The sequence below is a fragment of the Petaurus breviceps genome, unplaced genomic scaffold (genome assembly GCF_028583685.1).
Source record: "Petaurus breviceps papuanus isolate PSGF00001 unplaced genomic scaffold, PetGlider_PUasm1.0 90823, whole genome shotgun sequence".
NCBI classification, from domain to species: domain Eukaryota; kingdom Metazoa; phylum Chordata; class Mammalia; order Diprotodontia; family Petauridae; genus Petaurus; species Petaurus breviceps.
This window is the reverse complement of record NW_027187352.1, coordinates 3894577-3911188: the sequence shown is the minus strand read 5'-3', so window position 1 is coordinate 3911188 and position 16612 is coordinate 3894577. Positions and strand designations below refer to the sequence as shown.

General features: G+C 44.1%; 1 protein-coding gene across 1 annotated transcript in view; it reads left to right on the top strand.

Annotated features, from left to right (window-relative positions):
* Window positions 1-9831, top strand: part of XRRA1 (X-ray radiation resistance associated 1) — a 132248-nt gene extending 122417 nt beyond the window's left edge. Inside the window, exons 16-20 of the mRNA XM_069070849.1 lie at window positions 1749-2000; window positions 4520-4709; window positions 8125-8256; window positions 8741-8830; window positions 9575-9831. Coding sequence (XP_068926950.1) covers window positions 1749-2000; window positions 4520-4709; window positions 8125-8256; window positions 8741-8830; window positions 9575-9831 — 921 coding nt within the window. The remainder of the gene's footprint in view (window positions 1-1748; window positions 2001-4519; window positions 4710-8124; window positions 8257-8740; window positions 8831-9574) is intronic.
* Window positions 9832-16612: the final 6781 nt, after the last annotated feature.

Below are 16612 nucleotides of genomic sequence, written 5' to 3'. Positions count from 1 at the left end.
GGTCTAATTTCCCCTTCCCCCCAACTTACAGAGCTCTCTCCTCTCCTACCCTAATCTCTGTGAGGTTAAAAACAAGTTTGAAGCAACTTCTCTCCTCCTGAGCCAACATAAGGCCAAGACATGGCCGGCATGATAGAGAACCACTAACAAGCCCTTTCCTTGTGAGCTGATTTTGGAACATACATTGTCGTTTGGTAACTGAATCTGGTCTGTTAACCTCATGGTCAGGAGAGGAGACTCTTTGAGTATCTGTGGCTGCACAGCTGGAACTGGAAGGCATGTTAGTTGTCTAGAGCCTGTGCCCTCTCTTTGGCTAATTTCTTCCTGTGTGATAGCATTCTAGAGAGAGGAGACCATTCTGTGAGGAGAGAAGCCTGGGGCCCTCTCCTTCGAAGTCCAACATACAGTCTAGGGATATGGGCCTTGGCCTTTGTCCTTTCATTTTAGGCAAAAGGAGATTAGAAGAGATGACTCTCTGAGTTTGAAAAGGTCAGAAAAGCAAGCTACCAGGAGATTCAGGAGTGGAGTTATGTTAGGGCTCCTAGCCAGTCAGTCCAGGTTAGAAGTTCTAAGGAACCAGGAAGTTCTAGTTGACTAGTACCTTACAAATGAATCCTTAGTTTTAGCTAAACAGCCAGTCAAAGAGGCTCCTCTCTACCATGTGGTTAGCAGACTGGAACCAGTTACACAAATCTATGTATGCCACATGGGGATTGCATCAGCTGAGTCTCTGTATTTGCTCATAAGGGTTGCCTAGGTTCATTGGCTAGTCTCCCATTTCACTGCTTTAAAACAAGAAAATTTACCATGTTTTGAAAGGAGTAAACAGCAGATTCTGACCACAAAGAGATCCTCTCCCTACCTAGAGGCCCCCACCATATTTTTATGCCCTGCTTAACACAGGTCAGAAAACAAGAAAATTCCCGGGTGGGGTAGAGGGTTGGGGGAGATGTTTCTTACTTGAGGAAGGACCCAAAAGACCAGGGAGGAGATTGGGCATCATCAGGAAGATAGATAGGGTCAGTTGGAAACTGAAGGTCACCAAAATTTAAATGGTTAATGCAGAGAATATGAAATTTCAAATGTCAGGGGATCTATAAGAGATTAAGAAGCCAAATTTCAAAGAGGAACAGAGACTTCCTACTTTGTCCTACCCAAACTACTTCCCAGAAGCTTAGGTATTTTTTGTTGCAGAATCTTGCATGTCCCATATCCACCTTGTACTGATACCTTGCATTGGCCTGGATAGAATTTACCTCTTCCTGAATCAGTCCTATATACACAGGTTCAGGGACAACTCAGGAGCCCCATGTTTCAAACTCTCAAACAAGAAGTCAGGTTTTTTTCCCCATTTTTATGTCATTATTTAACAAAATAATCAAATAAGTCTTAATCTCCCATTGTAGTAAATGTAAGGGCTTTTGAAAAATTTTTGTGAGTCTTAAGGACCAATGATGGAGTTGATATATTTTGATTCAGTAAATACTTGGAGGGAAAGAGCCCTAGAATTGATGTTGGGAGGTTTGGTTATAATTCCAGCTTGACCACTTTCATCCTATGTGGCCTTGGTAAAATCATTTTCTTTCTCTGGACCTCAGTCTGCTAATCATTAAAATGGGGACAATAGTTCTGGAGCCACATTCATGCTAGAGTGGATCAAATGAGATCATAGAAAGTGCTTTGTAACCATGAAGTGACTATTGTTATTATGGGGGTGGTGGGGTGTTGTGGGGTTCCTTCTGTGACAGGTGAGAACCCAAATTCCGAAGGTCCCGAAGGCCCCCATCATCCTAGAGCTGCCAACTCAGGAAGCGACAGATACACCAGCCCCACCCATGTCTAGGCGGACCTTCACACCTCTCCCACCTATCCATTCCTCTACATCCACTGTCTTCACCAAAGAGGGCTCTGTGAAGACAGACACATCCAATGAAATGACTGGTTCTGAGATGGGCTCAGATGATGATGTGAAGAGCATAGAATCCTTCTTCATGACTCAGGTACTTCTGGCTCAAGTCCTGATGACCTCTATTCTTGGTGCCAATGGATCCTATGCCCAGCCAGACCCTGTCTCTGAGAGAGCTGGCATGCAAGAGCAGCAGAAAGATCACCACATTTGGAGTCAGATGACCTGGTCTCAGATCCTGTCTTTGTTTCTTACTGGCTATGCCCTGGAACCTGTCTGGGCCTCTGTATAATGAAGGGATTGGGCTATCAGAAGTCAGCAGATTCTGACCAGAGGGTATTTTTATACTTGCCACAAGCTAAGGATTTTATTCACATTTTAAAATTTTATAAAACTTTATTTTGAAATGTAAAAACCAATTCTTAGCTTTCTAGAAGCATAAAAACAGGCAGGTACGATCTCACCAGTTGTGATTTTCCAAATGCTGGGCTAAATGACTTTAGATCCCTTCGATTCAAGGTTCTAGTATCCTAATATATAATTTTTCTCAACCTTCTTACTACAGACACAGAAACCTTCTATTGTCCACAGTCCTTACTTCTTAAGTCCAAGAGCATAACAAGCCAACCTCACCTTGCTCCTTCCTGTGTCTTGTGTCTGCCACCCAACCCTAGTAGTCACCTCCCAAGTCTCTTGAGAACCATTATCCTGAGGCTGCAGAGGATTCAGAGGCCACAGTGAGTCTACTGTGGAGGATTTAACTGTTTTGTTGGACTGTAGGATAGTTTGGATTTCAGGATGCTGTTTCAAGAGATGAGAGAATCAGGGAATGGCGAGAACAAGGTCACTGAGGCCTAAAATGGCAGGCCATGTCTGAGGATGTCAGGTCATCCAGTTTGCCTGGAGCTTAGAATGTGAGGGGGACCAGGAGGAGACAAGGCAGGTGTAATATAATGCCAAGCAAAGGCAACTTCCCAGGTTCAAAATACCAGCATAGGTGCTCTCTATTTTATTCAGTAACAAACCCAGAACAGAGAAGATCAAAACATGACATCATTCAAAATACAGCATTTACTAAGTGTGATTAAATAATCTCCAAGTACTACCCCACCCCAGGACCTTCCAATCATTCAATCAATTACAAAGTCTCTGTTCTAAATACTTCTCCACCCCTAGGCTATACCTTCTTTTAGTCCACCACAAAGCCCCTCTTCTCAAATGGAGATTAGTTTCCAAACATAAGTAAAATACATTCATTTGCTCAACCATAGAACACAAAAAGGTCAAAAGTTCCCCACCCCTGGATCACAATTGAATCTACCCCAGAGTTACATCAAGTTTTACAGCACTTAATACCCAAATGGAGGTCTTTTCTTCATCTTGACACGAGGCAAGTTCTCAGCAATCTTAGTTCCTGGGGAGACAAGGCTTAGCAAGGCCATAAGATACATTGCCAGTCCCTTCATGAATTTATCCTCTGTCTGTAGAACAGTCCTAGAACCCCTGAACACATTAGCAAAGCCCTCTCCCAGGATTTCTGTAAACATACAACAAGAAAATCCTTCTTCAGGGCTTCTGAACCAACAGAAAGGCTCCCAGACCCCTGCAACAACAGCACTGTCCCTCACCAGTGGACAGTATTCACTCTGTCTGCAGGACAGTCTCCAGACCCCTGCAACAACAGTACTGTCCCTCACCAGTGGACAGTATTCACTCTCTGTCTGCAGGACAGTCTCAGGCCTTCTTAGCGAACAGCCAGGTTCCAGGACTTCTTCAACAAAAGGACAGTCTTTCACCAGTGGACAAATCTGGCAAAATAACATCAAAACAGACAGACAAAGTACCAGCAAAACAGCCATGTCTCCTCAGTCCTTGGCAGCTCAGGGGGCAGGTCTCAAAAGTCCAGGGCAATTCAAAGCGGCCACCAGCAATTCTCTTAGTCTCTCTCTCTCTCCACGAGGTGCTGCTTCCAAAAAGATCTTCCGCCTCTCTCTAGTGTCTCTCCAAATCTACCTCACCAGCTCCTCCCAGTTCAGGACTTTCTTTTCACATCAACAAACTCTGGGTTTTAACACAATCAATTTGAAAACCAAGCCAATACAGGGGGAATCTTTAAATGCCATTACTATCACAGCAGGAGAGTACATTAATTAAGGAGGGCCCTGAATGCCAAGTTGAAGAGTGAGAAGTAAAGATCTTTGTTCAATAGGTTATTCAGTAGGCCATACTAAAGGGTTTAGAATATTTTTTAAAATATTCATTCTGCCCCTCTCCTCATCTTCACTTTCTACCTCTCTAGAATTCCTAGAAGGGGAAACAGAAAAATTGGAAAATCCATTAGAGATGATCTAGTCTAAGGCTCTCATTTTACAAAAGATGAAGCAGTAACCAAGAGGGAGGAGAGGTCAAACAGCTAGTAAGTAGCAATGCTTAAACCTAGGTCTTCTGACTCCAAATGCAGAGATCTTTCCTCTGTGCCACACTTTCTTTCTGGCTGCCTCCATAGTAGGCCTTCAAAGGGAACTCCATGAAGAGGTTTGGGGTTGTGTCTGCCTATGAGGGAGGAGAGCCCCAAGGGCTTCTGGAGCTAACTGTTCTATCCACCACCTCAAGGTGACCAAGGTGCAGAGAACTCCCAGGAGTCACAAGGAAACCAGGTCATTGGAGGAGGATAAGAAAATGAGGGACAAGGACAGAGAAGCAAAGAAGCCAAGGAAACCAAGTACCCCCATCCCAGAGAAGTACAAAGGTTATGAGGAACTGATCCAGACAAAGCCTGACCCCACCTTTGTGGAGCCCATGGGTGAGTGGGACCATGAGAGTCAGCCCACCAGGCCATATCCCAAAGATATTCCGATCCCAAATAGTATCTGGGCTGAACCAGCCCACAATCATATCATCTGATGGAGGGAGGGAAGAGATTGAAGTGGAGAGGCCCAGCTCCTCTCCGCAATTTTGTTGTTGTTAAGTTATTTCACTCATGGCTGACTCTTTGTGACCCCATTTGGGGTTTTCTTGGCAAAGAAACTGGAGTGGTTTGCCATTTCCTTCTCCAGCTCATTTTACATATGAGGAAACTGTGGCAAACAGGGAGGCCAGATTTGAACTCATCAAGATGAGCTCTATCCACTCACTGCACCACCTACCTGATCCTCCTCTCCACAATAGGCTCATAGTATTTAGAGCTAGAAGAGTACTTTAGCAATAATGCCCCCAATCCATCCCCATTGTACAGGTGGGAAACTTGAAGATTCAGTAATGGGAAGTGACTTAAGGGCATCCTAGGATCCTCTATCATAGATCAACCTTCTCCTTGTTGTCAATAAAGAAACAAGGTCACCAAGGTGACCAAGGTCACACCAGAGTGTCAGCAGAGCTAACTCAGGCTCTCTAAGTCCTGAAATGCTCCCTTCTCTGGGAAGTCATCTTGTTTTTGTCAGATCCAAAGGAAAGAGTCATTATTTATGAAGCACCTACTATGTGCGGGGATAGTAGAGAGGTGGGAAGAACCCCAGGCTTGGCATCAAGAGGCCTTCATCCCAGTCCCACCTTGTCAAAGCAACACTCCCCTGACTCTCCATAAACCTATTTATATGTACAGGGAAAAGAAAAAGGCTCTTGGCTCTGATATTAACTTGCCAGGTAATTGTGGTTTCTTTATCTATAAAAGTGGGGCAATAATACTAGCATTATCTACTTGATAGGGTTGTTAAGTGAGAAAAAGTTCTTTGTAAATCTTAAAGGGTTTCAGATATGCACACTCACAATAATAATAAGTAGGGTAGCATTTTATATAACACTTTAAGGTTTGCAAAGTGCTTTACAAAGATCATCTTATTTGGTCTTCACAAAATAGGGAGGAAGGTGCTCTTATCAACTCCATTTTACCAAAGGGGAAACTGAGGTAGACAGGTGACTCACCCAGGGTCACACAGCGAGTAAGTCTGAGGCCACATCTGAACATGGAGATTCCTACCCCCAGGTCCAGTGCCCTACTCACTGTGCCACTAACTGTATAATTATTACTGGGATTCTTACATATATGGGCCTGGTGTGAGGGGATTTCATATTGCTATTTATATTTATATTTATATTTCATATTAAATGACTGCTTTGAACTAATGTGTTCTCTTGTTGGTCTGGTGAAAGAAATATTGGCAGGAGCTTCTGGGCTGTGGTAACCTGTTGGTCTGACAATAAGCTGTCCTCCCCCCCCCCCCCATCCTCCCACTCTGAGCTTTATACTTAATGTTGGAGCTGTCATTTTTTTTCCTTTCAAAGCAATCTAGGTTTTTGGGAAGGTGAAGTTGGGATGATATGTCTTTGTACTCATGTAGGTACGTAAGAGTTTGTTTAATGTTTGTCTACTTTGGTGAACTCTAGATTCCCTGCTCTAAAGGAGAGGCACTTGGCACAGACAATCTTGAATGTAGCTCAGGCCACTCCCAATTGTGGACCCCCGAAAGTTCCCCCAAGTTCAAGGCACACAGGCTCATTCATTTAGCACCTTCTATGTGCCAAGGACAGTACTAAGCACGGGACATAAAAGTCAAAAGACAGTCCCTGCTCTCATTGAGTTCACTGTCTAATGGGAGGGGAGGGAGGGGAGGGAAGGGAGACAACATGCAAACTATGTATAAATAAACTCTCCACAGGATAAATTGGAGATAATCAACAGAGAGAAGGCACAAGCAATAAGGGGGATCAGGAAAGGCTTCCTGCTGAAGGTTGGATTTTAGCTGGGGCTTTAAGGAATTCAGGGAAGCCAGAGGTGGAGATAAGGAGAGGGAGAATTCTAAGCATAGGGGACAGTGAGGGAAAATGAACAGTCAGGGGATGGAGTGCAAAGAACAGCTGGAAGGCCATTGTCACTGGATCAAAGAGTACATGGGAGTAGGTAAAGTATAAGATGGCATAGGAAAGGTAGGATGGGGACCAGGTTATGAAGGGCTCTGAACAGTAAGCAGAAGATTCCATATTTAGTCCTGGAGCTAACAGGGAGTCAGTGGGGTTTATTGAATAAGGGGATGATCACACACACACACACACACACACACACACACTCACACACACCCCTTTGAGCTTTAGGAAGATCAGTTTGGCAGCTGTGCTGGATGAGTGGTGGAAGGACTGGAGAGCGGAGAGACAAGATTGGCAGCACCACCAATAAGGCTGCTGTAATCATCCAGGTGTGAGATGATGAAGGTTTGCACCACGGTGGTAGCAGCGTCAGAGGAGAGAAGGGGACATATGTGAGGTGTAATGGACAGGCCTCGGTGACAGATTGAATGTGAGGTGTGAGAGAGTGGGGAGTTGAAGACCACGTCTGGGTTTTGAGTCTGAGGGACTGGGAGGATGGTGTTGCCCTCGATAGTAACAGGGAAATATGGAAAGGGTGAAGAGTTTAGGGGGAAAGATAATGGGTTCAGTTTTGGACATATTCAGTTGGAGATGTCTACAAGATGCCCAGTCTGTGATGTCCAATAAAGCAGTTGGTGATTCAGGACTGGAGACCAGGAGAGACATTAGGGCTAGACAAGTAGATTGGTAATCTTCAGCATAGAGATGATCATTGACAATGGGAACTGATGAGATCAAGTGAAGTAGTACAGAGAGAAAAGAGGAGAGGGTCCAGGACAAAACCCTGGGGGATACCCACCATTAGAAAACTCTACTTGGATGAAGATTCAGCAAAGGAGACAGAAGAAGCAATAGGGCAGTTACCTGTGACAGGTAGTGTGGGAGGGGAGAGACCAGCCTGGTGAACTCTAGGTCTTGAAGGCCTTTTGATCTGTATAATCCCTCTATTAAATGACAACCATTTCATTCAAAGATAGCATGGTGGAGTAATTAGCTGACAGCTCCCTAAGAAAGGCCCCTGGAGCCAGGGAACATTCAGCTCCCAGCTGTACCACTTAGCAGTTACATGACCATGTGTATATTGTTCCTTCTGCATCTCAGTTTTCTCATTTCTAAAATGCAAGTAACAAGACTTGCACTTCGTCTTTGATGGGGTGTTATGAGGAAAGTATTTTAAAATGATAGAATACCAGATAAATGTTACTATCATCACCAGTTCCGACTGGGACCGGGAAAAGGGGATGTGTTACCTAGAATGACCCACCGGGGTCAGTCACTCAGGTAAAGTTTCCAGGGAGAGGAGTCAGCTGTCTCTGAACAGGTCCAGGAGCTAAGTGAGCACATCCTCTTGGCTCTAGGAATCCAACAGAATGTCAAGGCCCTCTACAATCTGCTTAAGCATCCACTGGTCTATCGCTCCTCCAAGGCCAAGCTTGATGCTTTCCAGAATCCCTACTGCCCCAAGGAAAAGCAGGTAAATGGATCACAGGGTTTCTTTCCCTAAGAAAGGAATCAGGCCTCTTGTGCCCGTCCAACTCCCCTGGATGGCCCCCTCTCTGGAGCGTTCTTTCCCCCTTCCGTCACAGTTCCAGGAATCTCCCCTTTCTCCCCTATCTCCATTACAATCCTGGGCCCTCCCCCTTTTCTCCCTCCACTTTGCATGTGTCTCCCCTTTGTCCCAGGGTCTCTCCTTGTCCTCCAGTCTTGGGGGACTTTCTCCCTTTCTCCCCCAACAAAAACCAGGGACATCATCTCATTTCCTATAAGGGTACTCTGACGTTTGTGAGCCCACAGCCTCCTCTCAGTGGTACTGGGTTGTTTTATCTCTAGCACTTGGGCCAGGGGATTCATTTTGGGAGGGGACTCTGGGCCAGACATGGGGTGGCTAACATATCATGGGGTGGCTAACATAACATAACATATCACGTAACATTTCATGCCCCTTCCCCAACATACAGGCCCATCGGAGTAGAGTTCCTACCCCTCGGAAGACCCGAGCACAATTATTGGAGGAAATCTTGTATCAGATGAGGAACCCCCAGCAAATAGTGGACAGTCCACTAAGTAAGTCCTTCCTTGCCCTCACCCAATGGCTGCCCCCCACCCCCCAGCCCTAGAGGTAACTGAGTAGTGTCAATAGGAATGGGAATGGGAAGGATGGAGGACTATATAGCTCCAAAGAGTGAATCAGGGACCTCCAAACTCCCCTTCAAACTTGGAACTGCTGCTGATCCTCTCTGGGATGGAAGGGGAGAATAGACATAGAAATGATTTTGGGAAGGAAGACTCCATAGCAACCAAACACTACCTAAATTCTCGTTGTTCAAGAGACCACAGAGACTGAAGCCCCTATAAGAAGGCAGGCTACTATCCCCTTGCCCCTGCACCCCAAGCATACACACACATCCACATGCCTCGCCCTGGATTAGGGAGACCAGTTTTCTCCATGATCTTGAGAAAAGGGAAGTTGGGAGGCAACGGGGTGGAAAGGAGGAGGAAGAAACGATGCTGGGTGGGGGAAGAGGATCTAGATTCCTGAGGAACATTTATTGGATCTTTGAGACCATCTACTCACGGCAGGAAAAAAGGCCAGAGCTGGAAGGGACTCTTCTTTTACAGATGAGGAAACCGATGCTAGAGAGAAAGTGAGTTGCCTGTGGTCACAGAGTAGGTTAGGGCGAGAGCCAGGAGTAGAACCCAAGTCTTCCTTTCCCATTACCATATGGACACCTTTCAGACTGGGGCATCCCCACAGGGACTCCCAGGGCCAGGCACAGAAGCTTAGAGGACCCCCCTTTCTGCTCCCAGGCTCTGTTCTGCGGAAGCGCGCTGAACGCAGGCTGGAGGATCAGAAGCAGTACCAGGAGGCCCAGCGCCTCCTGAAGGAGTTCAAGACCAGGTACAAGAGAGTGGTGAGGAGCTCCCTGAAGGAGGTCTTTGATAAAGCCCCTAACTATGATGAGATGGAAAAGATGGACAGCCGGCAGAGGCTGTTGGAAATCCAAGGTTTTCTGCAAGAGTGTGAGGACGAAGAGGAGGATGCAGAGAACAAGGACTATGTTTAGACTTCAGGAGCCATCTACCTGCGCACCTCTCTCAGGGGTCTTGCCCCTGCCAGGTCAGTCCTTCCAGGACTGTGGTCTGAGAGATACCTGCAGGTCCCTGGCAAGCTACTGGGTGGGGATGGGCGCGGTGGGAAGAGAGTGGATCAAACTTTACCAGGTGAGGTTTGGTCTTGGAGAAGACTCGATGACCCCACCCACCCAGGACTCACCGTCATGGCCAGGGTCACTCACCAGGGTATTACTCATACCTACCAGCTGCAATAAACAGCCCATACTGCTCACATTTGGACTCTGTTATTTTATAGGTTCATAGAGACACTCATCCATCATCCTCTGCCATCTCTTTAGCACATAGAGATGACTCCAGGCTCTTGAAAGCTATACTGTGGGGGCATGAGCTCTGGAAGATGCAACCAATCTGTAGATTTCAAATGGGACCTTAGACTTTAGAACTGGAAGAGATTCTGTAAGTCACCTAGGCTAACTCTTTACAAATGAAGAGGCTGAAACCAAGGGAGATTGACTTTTCTAGGGACACACAAGTAGGAAGAGGTAGAATTGAGATTCAATCCATTCTTGGGACTCCAAATCTACTGTTCTTTCTCCTACACCAGAAATGTAGGGCTATTGATGTGAATGGCATGAAAAGACCAGCCAAGCTAAATGTAGGGCAGCTCTTCTCCAGAGTATTGGCAACCAGGGAATCTGTGTTTTTGACTAACATCCATGAAAGTCTACTAAAGTGTGGGCAGGGGTCAGAACTGTCAGAACAATGTAGTATAGAACTCCAGAGCTCAAAGAAACCTCCATATCCAGCCACTCCAGTTACTCCCTGAGAGGAAATCATCCAATTCACCTGCCTCTACCTGTCCTCTTGAAATGTAGTCCCAGCTCTGTCAATGACCATGGCCAAATCCCTTCTCCTCTCTGGGCCTCAATCTCATATAAAATGAGGAGTTTTTACCAGATCATTCTAACAGATATAACATCAGCTCAGCCTTCTCGTTTTCTGATTTGCTTATTTTCCCAGGAACTCTTGCCCTGTGCCTTACAAACAGCTGGGCTAGCCACATGTCACCGGTCAAGGGAAAGGCTTGGTGGGATGCAGGCATCCCAACAGCTAGAGAAAAGGATTGGCTTCTTTGGGTCTTATGGGGCAAGGGACTGGTGAAGACAAGAAACACCTTAATGTTTCCTGCAGAAAGAATGTTACAGATGATGATTAGGTTCTCAATAATAACAACAACATTTATTAACTAACATTTACACAGCACTTGCTCTGTGCCAGGGACTGATTTCTCATTTAATCCTCACAATCACCCTGGCAGGTAGGTGCTATTATTTTGTGGTTAACCTAAAAAAAGTCCACAATGTAGTTGAAAAATGGTTACATTAGGGGTAAAATAGATTTTTGTAGGCTGGCCTGAGAGCCTAATAGCAAACCTTTAGTTTATTCTGAATCCCCAAGAATGAATGAATTTTTGGAACACGAACCACCCATACTCATATAGAGTCTTAGAATGTCAAAGCTTAAACAGACCTTATTGAAATCATCCTTTTGGGAACTATGGTTCAGACAAGAAAACTGACTTGCCTGAAGGCACACACTTATGTCAGTGTCGATGTCAAAATTTGACCCCAGGTCTCCTGATTCCAATGCTCTTTTCTACACCATAAAACTCATGCTAAGCAAACCTGGACCAGGCAGGGTTAGCACTTGGATGAGTGCCATTTTGATGAATGTGACAAAATGAATCCCAACCTTCCCACCTGGCTGAAACACTAAGGGCAAGCAGGACACCTGCAGTAAGGAAAGGACTTTGTGGTCCCTAGTATGGAAGTCAAAGGGGTGTCTGAGCTGACAGGGCATTCCTGGCCATAGGAACAGCCACAACTGGAGGTTAGAAAGTGTAGGTACCACTGGGTCTGGAGAGGTCTTGCTATGATGGAAAGGAAGAAGACAGCAAGGACTAAGCCTGATCCATTCAATAGGTCAACTTTCAGAGCTCAGAGCAGAAATCTAAGGGGCCACAGGCAAGTAACACATATGGATCTCAGTATGTCAGATACAGGCTGACCCACAGGCTGACAGTTCCCTGGCATCCAACCAATGATTTTTTTACCCAGCTCCCCAAACCCAACTCCAAAGAATGCAAAATAGAGTACCATAAACGTCAGGGTGCAGAAACACCAATCATCATCCTCTGGGGCTGGGAGCTGGGGGCCAGAGGCTGCTGGTCACCCACTGCCTCATTATATGTCATTCATGGTTTTTTTCTCCAAGTCCTGCCCAAGAACAAGTCTTAATTCCACTTTTACAGGACAGACATGAAAATTCTTGACAACATCTATCATCTTCCTAAGTTTCCTTCCCCTGACCCATATCTAGCAAGGCCTTTAATCTTCCTGGTTGCCTTCCTCTGGATACCCTCCAGTTTATCTACAAGGAGTTTGTCAACATCTTTCCTAAAATGTGATGTCCAGAATGGAACAGGACTCTTCAGGAGTGTTCCAACTATGGAAGAATGTAACATTGCTCTTCACCATTCTAGTCCTGGGTTCTCTGTCTCTCTTAATGTAACTTAAAACCATATTCAAGTCTTTGGTTGCCATATCACAATGGCAACTCCTGTTGAACTTGCAGGCCGCTACAATAGTCAGACCTTTTTCGGATGAACTGCTACCCAACCCTACCTTCCCCATCTCTTTGTTTGAAGATGATTTGGTTATCCCTATTAAATTCCTTCTTGTTAAATTAAGCATGGGGTTCCAGGCTAAGATTTTTTTTAATACTTTTTCTTCCATTTAACATATTAGCGATCCCTCCTAGTTTGGTATAATGTGTGCAATTTTTGCCTTTTATCCTTTGATAAACAGTGTTAAATAACAAATAGCCAAGGCCAATGTCCTTGGACAGGTTGGTATTGAACCAGTCATAAGTACTAGCTATTCAACCTGTTCTGACTCCCTTAATTATACCCCTGTGTTGCTAGCATCTTTCTGCCTTGTCCATAAGAATAGCATGAGGAAAATTGTCAAACATTTTCCTAAAATCTAGATAATCCACATAATTCCCTTAATCTACTAGTCTACTAACTTAGTCAAGAAAGGAAATCAGGTTAGTTTGGCATCATGTGTTCTTAATGAAGTTGTGATAGTTCTTTGTGATCGCAGATCCGCTTTCTAGATAGTCCCTAACCATCTCTTTAATGATATATCCTAGAATTTTTCCAGAAATCAAAGTCAAGTTTACTGGCTAGATATCTGTGAGATATGCTTTTCTTGTTTAAAAATAAGGATAGCATTTGTCTTTCTTCCATTACCTCTCTAGTTCTGCATGATCTTTCAAAAACCACTGATCATGGCTCAGCAATCTCATATACCAGTTCTTCCAGCATTCTAGGATTTAATGTGGCAGCAAGAGATGGGGAGATGCTGGGGCTAAGAGGGATGTCTTTGAGGAGCCATGTCAGGCTATAGGACAGATTATCCAAAGCGTCCATCAGAGTCACAGAGCAGTCACTGGGTTTGCTGCAACCTCTCGAACTACTGAGACTGAGGCTGGTGATTCCTCCTGCTTCTCCTCCTGGAAGAATGCCTCTTCTCTGAAGCTCTGATTCATGAGTTTATTTGTTTTCTATTCCCTTTTACTGCCTAAAGCTAGTTTTCCAAGATAAATGTGGTTTAACCACACTATGTTACTAATCTATATGTTTCATCGCTCAAATGCAGCAAAGAAAAAGGGAATGGGGATAAAGAGAACACCTGATAGCGGAAAGGGAAGGAGGATGGAGAAAGAAGAAGAGAGACAGGGAAAGGGGGAGGAAGGGGGAGGAGAGAGGTATAGGGATTATGGGATAGGAAAGAGGGAAAGAAAGGGAGGGAGGGGAAAGGAGGAGATGAAAAAGGGTAATGCCTTCCACATACAGGTGGGGAGCAGTGAGAGGGAATGACTACTCCTCCCCGTTAACCCAGCTTAGCACAATTAACATCACATTGGGCATCGAGGCAGCATAGTGTGGATAAAACTAATGGCAAGAATGACATAATAAACAATTAGCACTAATATAGCACTTTAAGGTTTGCAAAATACTTTACATATGTTAACTTGATAAAGCACTTGGAGTCAGTACAGGCATGGGTTCATTATCTTGTTTCAAATACTTATCAGCTGTGTGACCATAGCCAAGTAACAATTTCAACCTCAGTTTTACCTTATCTTTAAAATGGGGAGAATAATTGCAGCTTATTCTCAGGAATACAATGATCCAAGACAATCCCAAAGGACTAATGATGAAGCATACTATCTGCCTCCAGAGGAAAAACCGATTTTATTTGGATACAGACTGAAGCATGCTATTTTTCACTACCTTTATTTCATCCTCTTTCTTTAATTCAAGTCTTCTTGTACAAAATGACTAATATGGAAATGTTTTACATGATTGCACATGTATAATCTGATTCTGATTGTTTACTGTCTCAGGAAGGGGAGAAAGGGAGGGAGAGATAGAATTTGGAACTCAAAACTTAAAAAAATAAACATTAAAAATTGTTTTAACATGTTATGGGGGGAAATTTTATATACATATTATATATTTTAATTAAAAATAAAAAATAATAGCATGTATTTCACAGAATTACTGTGAAAATCAAATGAGATAATATATGTAAAATGCTTTGGAAAACTCAAAGTATTATATATCTCTGTGTGTGTGCTTATTACCCTGATGAATCAGCATTCATCCCCAACCTCAACTAATTTTGAGTTAAAGCTCTCTTGAACCCTGTTCTTATAGGTCTCTTTCTCATTTTTACATTTGTCTTCTATTATTTGCCCTTCCTTCCACCTTCTTTATGGTTTGCTTAAAAGTACTCTTGTTTTTGAGAGTTTCATAAACCTTCAGGTCTGACGTTCCCTGAAAAATTTTAGACCATGGAATTTGATCCATCCTTTCTTTGAACTCTGAAATTTGCCCACAGAGATTTAGGTGCCAAAGCTAGGGGGCCAGACTGGCCAGTTTTCATTTTCTACTCTGTAACAAATTCTAAGATGGAGTGGAAATTTCATCACCAAACTCCCCTCCCCCAATCTCAGCTTATTGGATCTCTTTACATAAATTTATCTTGATAGAGAATACCTCTTTAGCATATATATACATATATGTATACACATATATACAAATATATGCATGTATATCCTTGATTTCTGCCAATCCAGTTCCTTCTGAACAAAGTCGATTCTTCCAGATGCACATTCACAGAATCCTGTATTTTCAGAGTTGCTTGGGAGCTCAGTGGTCCTGCTGTCCAACCCTCACTTGAACAAGAATCCTTTCTAAAACACCCAACCAAGGCTTATATAGTTTTCCTGGAATACGCCCTTCTAGAAGTTCCCATTACCTCCCAACACAATCCCTTCTGCTTTGGGACAGTTCTGTTAAGAAGATCTTCCTGGGATCAAGCCCAAATTTCCTCTCCATGATAAACATTCCCAATTCCTCCACTGATCCTCACAGAAACCAAAGGCCCTTGTCTACCCCCATTGCCCTCCTCTGGATACTTTGCAGTTCATCAATGTCCTTCCCAAAATGTGTCTCCTAGAACTGAACACAACATGCCAGATTCCAGTAACAGACGCCATCCCACCAAGTCTCTGATTATTCCTATGAGGTTGAAGTTGACATATTTTGTGCATTGGTATACATACAACTATGGTAATTAAAAAACCCCTCTAGTTTCAAGCTTCATAAATCTTTACTGACAAGCTGAGTTTGTTCTAAACACAACCCTGCCTCCAGCCTTTGCTGGAATCTTCCATCTTCCATGACTGACAATGACCAGGAGGGAGAAGGGGAAGGATGGGCATCATTTGGCCCATCTCCCCTCCTATGACATCAGAGGTGGGCAATGAGACATGACTGCATAAGAACCCTCCTTAAAAAACTATTAGCCCTCACCTGCATCTCTGAGCATCCTTTACAAAGGATAGAAGACTCACACAACAAGCAGGGAAAGTGACAAAAAGTTTGCATGACTTGGATGTGCCAAGTTTAGACAGCAGTCTCTCAGGACCATCATGACCCACTTCCTCCTACTGTTACCCAAAGAACTTCATATCCAAATTGCTACAACTTCCCTTGTTGGGCAACCCCTGCACACCTCTGTGTGTCTCTTGTGCTTCCCCTCAGGTGAGTTAAAATCTACATGTAATAAAGGTCTGTTACTTCAACCATCACTAGCTGGTGTACTTTCATTAAAGTCTCTAAATCTCAAATCAGCCACAACATACTGGGACACAATTTAGTACCACAAGTTAGGCTTATTTTGCAAAAGGTCAGATGTGCCTACCTTTCCCATCCTTATTCTTTAGCACCACCTTTATCCAGCCCCCCCCCCTAAAATGGATACTGTTCTCTTTACCTTTGCCTCCTTCTTCAGTTTCTCTCCCTGTTTTCCCACTTGTGTGCCCTTTCCCTCCATTTGCAATTCTGCGGCATTTCACAAAGAAAAAGCAACGTGATAAAGTTACTGGAGGCCCTTTTGGTAAACTCTCATATAAGGGTCCGGTAGGAAGTTCAGAGAAGAAAGAAGTTTCCACGCCTTGATTAAAGCTCCATTATACTTGAAACCCCAACCTTCTACCTTCAGTCTCCTCGGGAGTCCACAAATTGCAATCCAAATATAGATAGTATAGATTGTTACCTTATAATGTTTATTGGACAGGAGACCTTACCGGTTTCTGTGGTCAAGGCATGCCCCCGGCACAAGGCCTCTTCAGCTT